Below are 7,978 nucleotides of genomic sequence, written 5' to 3' on the forward strand. Positions count from 1 at the left end.
GCACAGAAAGGTCCAAAATTAGAGAGAAAAACAGGCAAAATTATGACTTTCATGGCCAAAAGATATGTCGAGAAACTTTTGCTTTTGCACACGGTGTCTTCCATAAGACTGTCGCTCGAATAGCAAGGTCAATTGACACAGACGGCTTGAGTGCACGTGTTCATGGTAATGTTGGCAAGTCTCCTAAACATGCTCTCACTCTAGATGACACACAGAACATAAAGCAGTTTCTTGTTTCCTATGGAGCACAAAATGGCTTACCACTACCAGGGAGAATGTCTAATTTTAGAAATGAAAAATATATACTACTCCCGTCAGACAGAAACAAGGCGGATGTTCATGCACTTTACTGTGCTGCAGCAGAGGAAAATGCATTCAGGAAAGTCTGCCTGTCAGAATCTAAAAAAATCTGGTTGGAACAATGTCCCTATTTGCTCATTATGAAACCGTCAACTGATCTCTGTCTTAAGTGCCAGAAGTATGTACAAAGTATCAGAAATAGTGGAAATCTTACAAAGGAACAGAAGTTAGAAAAACTGCATGTTTATCAAGATCACATAGATAAAGTAAAATGCCAGAGAGATCATTACAGACTTCAAGTCGAAAGTACAAAACAACAATATGCAGATCTGTCTGCTGAAGAAAAAAAACAGAGGTAGATGTTGTACATTTTTTTATCTGTCACAGATGTGTATAGTTACACAACCATTATGCACATATATGACAGCTGAAAAAAAATATATATAGTACAGTAAAACAAGAAAAAAAGTGATGTATTAAAGTGTCACAGTCAATTTTTGTTGTAATACTAACTAATATAGACCTCTTAAAAGGCTTATATTTAGCAGTGGTGTAACATGTGTAAGGAGGATAAATTATACATGCATTTTTTTTTTTCATTTTCACTATTGGTAGACAAATCAAAATATATATTTCTTTTTTTTTTCATTTATAATTGTGCAAGTACTCAATAAAAACTGTTTGTTTGTATTTTTTTAGGACAACCTCCAGCAGTTAGAGATTTACAGATACACTACAGTTTTGACTATGCCCAACAGGTGTTATACCCTCACTATGCTCAGCAAGTAGGGCCTTTGTACTTCAAGACACCACGTAAATGCGGTTGCTTTGGAGTTTGCTGTGAATCTTCAGGTATATGATTTTAAAGTTAGTGTTTACATTCAGTATCAGTATCTTTCAGGTATAGGATTTTAAAGTTAGTGTTTACATTTGCTATCAGTATCCTAAAATGCTTTCTGTCAATACCAGTTACACATGAAATTCCAAACTACTAATCTAAAATACAATGAGTTCACATTCTTCAAACAGGTCATGGCCCCATGAATCAAAGCTTCAGGCCATAAGAGTATATTTCTTAAACTTTATATTTGAATTTACACTGAAAATATTACTGAAATTTAGTGATGAGTGAAGTTATCTAAAGTAAGTCATGTTATCTAAGCATTCAATTTGATTTGCAAGCTGTTGTGAAGCATTATCTATGAGAAATGATAGTTTCGGTCAGTGTTGATTAACTTCATGTTTAATGAGAACTTGAATGCATTTCTTATAGACAATGTTCTTGTTTTTAAGGCTCTCAGATTTTCTACTCAGTTGATGAGAAGTACAGTGCTGCTGTTGGTAGGGATGCAAATAGTGTAGTATCAATGGTCCACCATAACTTCCAGCATCATGGCTATGGAGAGAAGAATGTGTCACTACATATGGACAACTGTACTGGACAAAATAAAACCAATGTGGTAATAAGGTAAGACTTTTTAATAAATAAATAAATATCATTATCAAGTACACAGTCACAGCTTGATGTTAAACAATTTAATATCACATAATCTTCTGACACTTCATTTTGAAAAGTCACAGGTTTCCGGCTCATATATGTTTGTTTATTACATACTTAGTAGTACACAACATACTGTATAAAGATTTAGCTGTATATGTAACAGATTCAGCTGTGTAGCATTTTATTGTTTAAATAAAGTGACGCTCTGTTATGTAATGAGGACCCTAGGGTACTAAAATAAAATCTTTTTTTCTAAAAAATAATTATTTCAATACAACTTTATTTTAGTTATGGAATGTGGCGTGTGATGATGGGTTTACATGATGCTTTGGAGTACAGCCTGATGGAAGCTGGGCAAACAAAATTCAGTCCTGACTGGCACTTTGGCCTGTGGAAGGTATTAGTTGTTATCCTACTTAACTTTTATTTCATGCATCCACTGTTACATTCCGAAACTGAAAGAATGTAGACATCAGAAATGAATCAGGCTTTCAGGAACATGTTTTCATATATTATTCTTGAGCTTCTTTTAATAGCAAGAATGTGTTTTTGTGTCATATCCAAGTATTCATTAACCTTGCTGCAAAAGTCATGACTGTAAAGAGATAGCTTGCATCGAGACCACTCTTACTTTAAGAACCAGTTATGTTGCATTTATATGTAATTTAAGTTTAGAGACCATTATTTTCTCATCCCTTAGGAGGTCTTTTAATACAGTTTGTACTGCATAGACTAAGAACCTTTCAAACCATTTTTGTACGTTGGCGTCACTCAACAGCGGAAACGTTAGAAGACATTTCTAAGACCGTCTCTGATTCTTCTCGTGGTGGACACAGCATTCCCCAGCTAGTAGAGGACCCAACCAAACCAGTGGTATTTTATGACTGGGTAGAGTTCCTAAAGCAGTTTTTCAAACCAGTACCACATTTGAAAAAGTATCATCATTTTAGGTAGGTTAAGTATTTGATATAATTTGTAGAGACTAGAGCAATTATGTTAAGAGTGTTATTTTTTACACATTGAATCAATTACTCAGTGTAAAACTTTAAGTGACACATTGTAAATAACCTTAAATCCTTAAGTGTGACTGTTGCTGAGATAAATGCATGACACTCGTAGAAACTGTTGCCTGTATTATGTCTTAATTATGAAAACAAGACTGCTTCATGCATGTAAAAATACTGACCACTAGTGACCAGACATAACTGGACACATTGAAATGCATACACCAAACAGTCAAATTGATGACATTGTCTTGCTCACTACAACAGACAACAAAAATAACATAATTGTCATTTAGTTCATTTTCAAAGAAATTTCCTAATCGTTTTACTATTCCTGAGCTGGATGCCTGTAGACATTGGTACTTATATATTGAGATAGCGCCACTTTGCAACAAAAGCTGTGTGTGCCCAAAGCCAGCAATACCAAAACCGTCAAAAGTTAAAACTCAGGCGTTTAAAACGAAAAGTGAATGAAAAATGTGTATAACATTTTAATATATACAGAGAAATATCAGCTCAATGTGTTTTCTGAAACGTTTAGTAATTAATTTGAAAGTGTTGTGTACTTTTTTAAAGGTTAAAGACCTAAATTTAATATCTGAAAATATGAACAAATACTACATATTGTTTATGTTAACAGTTGAATTTACAAGTCAATGTGTACCAACATAACAGTTACTATGCTATTGTTAAATATAATACACACTGAATAAACACAGTATAAATATGTTCTTCCTCTAGAACACTGTTAGATTATTAAACAATGGACTATTAATGCATGGCAGTTAATTATGAATGTAGTTCTACATACACAATTTATTTAATATATATAGTGAAGTTAAAGATATTTTATGAGATGTTCTACATTTGAAGTAATCATCTAAGTATTTAATATTTTAGTGAATGATAGCCACTGGGAATATATACAATGTGGAATGATAGCCACTGGGAATATATACAATGTGGAAATATTTAATGCAACTAAGATGAAAAATAACTACCCTCCAGGATGAATATGTTTGAAATGATATGTTACTTGAAAAAATATGTAAAATTAAGAGAATCCTTTATAAAAATGAATTCGTCATTTTACAAAAAAGTGTTGTTGCCATGGAAACAGAACTAAAGTAGTAAGTATGTGTGCTTTCTGTTTCATATTAGAGTAAAATAACTTTGAATTATATGTAAACACTTTAATTTTGTAAAATCAACACTGATACATTTGATTTTTAATTGACATTGTCATTGAGCAATGTGTCATACATTTGAAGTAGATTGATGCATTTAAGTATTTAATATTTATGGAATTGCCTTTAGATATTATTTGGATGAACATAAATCAGAAATATACAAGTTCTTTTAATTCTAGGGAACTAATATACTGGTACAACAGTGGACTGTTTTAATTTACCTTGTTTTTGCATCAGATGTAGGCTGAAATCTCTGTTGACTTGATATTTTAGCAATTTTGATGTGTTTTGTTGCTATGGAAACTGAATTGATTTTATTTCCATATAAATAGCACATTCATATAAGTTAACATATCATCATGCTAATTGTGTTAAATACATTGATACTGATGGAAATATGAAATTTAAATAAATGAGTAAGTACATGATTTTTCTTTTAATATTATATTTTTAAACAAAAAAATGCAAGTTTTGAATAGAGAGTTGCTATCAAAAAAATGCTGTAACTTGGTAATTTTAACATTAAGGTCTAAAATTTTGAACTAATGTAAGACACATCTACAGTGTTCAGAATAGTTGAAAACTCAGTTTCCATAAAATGTCATTTGGGACCATTTTGTCATGGCTTGTCACATATTATGCCCATCAACATTGTAACCAATTATCTCGAACACTGGATAAGAAATACTCAAGTCAGAGAGCGAAGACATTCACCTTGAAGATATTCACCATATTTAGTAGTTCAAGAGCTTTAACTCTAGAGTATCTAGGACAATCATGTTGGTAAACGATCTCGACCGAGATAGTATACCGGTCCCATATAAATTGTGAACAAGTTTAATGAACATTTAAAAAGACATCCTAAAGTTAGAAAGTGGACGCCGACAGCCCCCATTAACTGTCCCCGGATTAAAACATCATGTCCAATTTCACGGACGTATAAAAATAAAATGATTTTATAATATCTAACAGATTGAATGATAGATTAAATATAAATCTTTTTTGTTAAATGTTTTAAATGATATACAAAAATATCAGGAAATCACAAATCATAAATGATATTCATAAATGAATAAACGATATAAATGAATGTAGATCCAGTAGTGTAAAAATAGTTGAACGACCCCATAAAATGATATTTGATGATTGCATTATGTAATAAAATGTGAATTAAAAATATCACCTGCCGAGAAAATCAAAATAACACAAAATATAGAAATTAATACTTTGATTTCCGTAGAAAGCTCCTCTTTCTGCAGTGTGACCTGATTCAGTGTGGACGTCACAGACACCATCACTTCTACATTGCTCGTATTCACCTTTGTTATCGCCGATACGATGTTCTCGCGAATCTGCATCTATATACATAATTCATGCTATTGAACTCATTTTCTAACAGCAAATTTTACATGTATATTTTTTTTTTAGATAAATTATATGTTCTATGGCAACTTTTGATAAGGAATAATCACAGGTGACTCTCATTATTCTAGGCACGAGTTGGCACCTGCAAATATAGAATCAACAAGCTGGATGACATTCTCAAATGAAAAAAAACTCTACATTGTAACAGTTTTCGAGCGACCTTAACCAATCAGCCTTAGAGTTCCAACTTTTCGTCCACAGAACTTGGTACGGGACTACTAGCTGATGCTGGATGGAAAAAAAAATTAAATCTACATACCGAGGGCTGAGCGCGAAACTATTGTATCTTGTTCTTTATTTATTTACAGTTACAATAGTTTCGCGCTCAGCCCACGATACTTAGTTTTATTAAGAAAAAATACTTTATTAAAGATCCGTAAATTCTTTTTATACCATTTAATTACCATGCGAAATAATAGCAGACTCCGCTTTGTTTTGTATATCCCCGAGAGATTACAACAGATGCAACATTACCGAATCATACTATTTGCAAAAGCTTAAAATTCACTGTCTGAAATTCCTCTGAACGACAGACTTAAAAGGCCTTGGTAGCGGATAATTAGCATCAGCCCCTCATAACAACAGATCTAAGATTTCGTTTTGTTAAAATCCATCAATAAATATTGCGTAGGACAGTCGGTCGCACGGATGATTTAAAAAAAAAACATTACATAGCTCAGCCTTTGGCTAAGAATAAAAGGGTATTAATATAACCTTAAAAGAAGTCCTGTTGAGCAATACAGATTTCCTTTATCTAATTATCTCAACGGCCAGACCCCAATAATCTGATATATCAATGATGAATATACAATGTCATGCTATACATAAAATGTTACTATATCGTACAAAATGCTTCGGTTTGAATTCAAATATCTAAAACTATACTGTTTTCTATTGCTTTTAAAATCAAAACGGTTTTTAAGTATCAGTTCATTTTGAAACTGATGGAAGAAAAGAGAATACTTCATCATATTAACGGGACATAATTCTGAAAAGAACAATATTTTTTTAATTTGGTCCAAACTAAACCACAGTCTGTTATGTTAAACGTTTATGCCAGCCTTGTTGAATATTGAGACATGCAGAAAAAAAAGATAATTTCAGGGCAATAAAATGACATAAGACATGTGAATGAGCTAGTTGGTTTAGGGTCTGAGATGTGTACACATTTGTAGTCTTGGTTTGGGGAAATTTTCGCGCCAATAACATTGAAATCCCTCAAGAATTGTCGAGTTGTGGAGCGGACTGTAAAACACATTTGAGCTTTGACCTCAAAGTGTGACACAGACCTTTAAGCAGGGGATCTGGATTTTGCCCATGATAGTCAGTCTTATTCTGGTGAATATTTTTTGAAGTAATATCAAAATTCCTTGACGAATGGCAGACTTATGGTCCAGACAAAAACTATTGACGGATGGACAGAAGAAAGGACGGAAAAACGTAACCCTATAATCCGAAACCGGTGTAAGGACCGTTTGAGTTCAAATAATACCTTCCGTTTTTTTTCTTTCAATATTTCAACAGTGTTCTCTGCATTACTGTCTGAACTCGTCTCGTTACTGACATATGGTGCTTCATTTAGAACATAGATAACAGCCTGCAACCCGTTCATCTGTAAAAAAAAACATATTTTATCAGATGCCAGAGATATTGGTTCTTATGTTATTAGGTTTGTAGGGTAGTCGAAGACTACTACACCATTGGCCGTTAGTTTAAATGTTGTATCAGGCTTACGTTCTATGTGATGACTAAGAGAAGACAAATGATGTTGAGTATATCCTTCAAGTTTCACTTATTGTAATTAATTCCAGTGCGGTACAAGAAGATCAGTTAATCACTTAACTGACGTTTATCTACTTCATCTATCTTTAGCTCTCATGAGCCCTTCTTGTCACGGATTAGTACCATTTTATAAGTATTGGAGATCCTGCACTTTCAGACCATGTTTTGTGGACGTCAGTCAGGTGTTTGAGAAGAAAATATCGTTTTCAGTTTCAATCATTTTAAGCTAGTATGACCCATACGTGCAGTTGAGTGGAAGCATCTGAAGTCTTTCGGATGCCCATGTATGGACGCTACATACCACTTTTAGTGAACTTTCATCCAGTGGTTCGAGAGAAGAAGTAGTTCAGAGGTGGAAAAGAACGTGAACAGCTAAGTGAACTAGGGAAATGTATGGGAGAGGCCTGTGGAGTGAAGAATTTGACAATACAGCTTTAATATTGATAATTGAAGTTATGTGAAAAATGACTGTAATTTATATGATAAAATGTTACATCGTCTATGAAAAGTTCTTAGGAAGTTATTTGAATATCTCTCTATGCATTATAGTCCTGGGAGGGAAATGACATAAAATCTTTGCTTTGACCTCTTAGTGTTATCTTGACAAGTTATGCACTTGACTAACTATGCACTTGACACATCGTCTTATTTTGAGTGTTTACAAGAGTTATTTAAATGAACAAAATACAAAGGAGAAGGTTCACTTTTGCACCAAAATGGCCTAAAAATCGAAAGTCTCTAAATTTAGTAAAGAACATGTTTTCTTTCATCAAGTA

At 33.0% G+C, this 7,978-nt stretch overlaps 2 protein-coding genes across 3 annotated transcripts in view; one reads left to right on the forward strand and one right to left on the reverse strand.

Moving 5' to 3' along the window:
* Positions 1-7,036, reverse strand: part of LOC123531971 (polycystic kidney disease protein 1-like 2) — a 33,241-nt gene extending 26,205 nt beyond the window's left edge. For both annotated transcript variants that reach the window (XM_053518571.1, XM_053518570.1), the window contains exons 1-2: positions 6,913-7,036; positions 5,222-5,353 (exon numbers count right to left, since the gene is read on the reverse strand). In XM_053518571.1, coding sequence (XP_053374546.1) covers positions 5,222-5,353; positions 6,913-7,032 — 252 coding nt within the window. In that variant the 5' untranslated portion in view covers positions 7,033-7,036. The remainder of the gene's footprint in view (positions 1-5,221; positions 5,354-6,912) is intronic.
* LOC123532099 (uncharacterized) lies at positions 851-4,290 on the forward strand. Its single transcript, XM_053518576.1, is given in 5 exon segments — positions 851-1,096; positions 1,099-1,152; positions 1,594-1,768; positions 2,090-2,198; positions 2,502-4,290. Coding segments are annotated over 5 exon segments (399 nt in total). The 5' UTR covers positions 851-1,047; the 3' UTR covers positions 2,514-4,290.
* Positions 7,037-7,978: the final 942 nt, after the last annotated feature.

The sequence above is a fragment of the Mercenaria mercenaria genome, chromosome 11 (genome assembly GCF_021730395.1).
Source record: "Mercenaria mercenaria strain notata chromosome 11, MADL_Memer_1, whole genome shotgun sequence".
Classification (NCBI taxonomy): domain Eukaryota; kingdom Metazoa; phylum Mollusca; class Bivalvia; order Venerida; family Veneridae; genus Mercenaria; species Mercenaria mercenaria.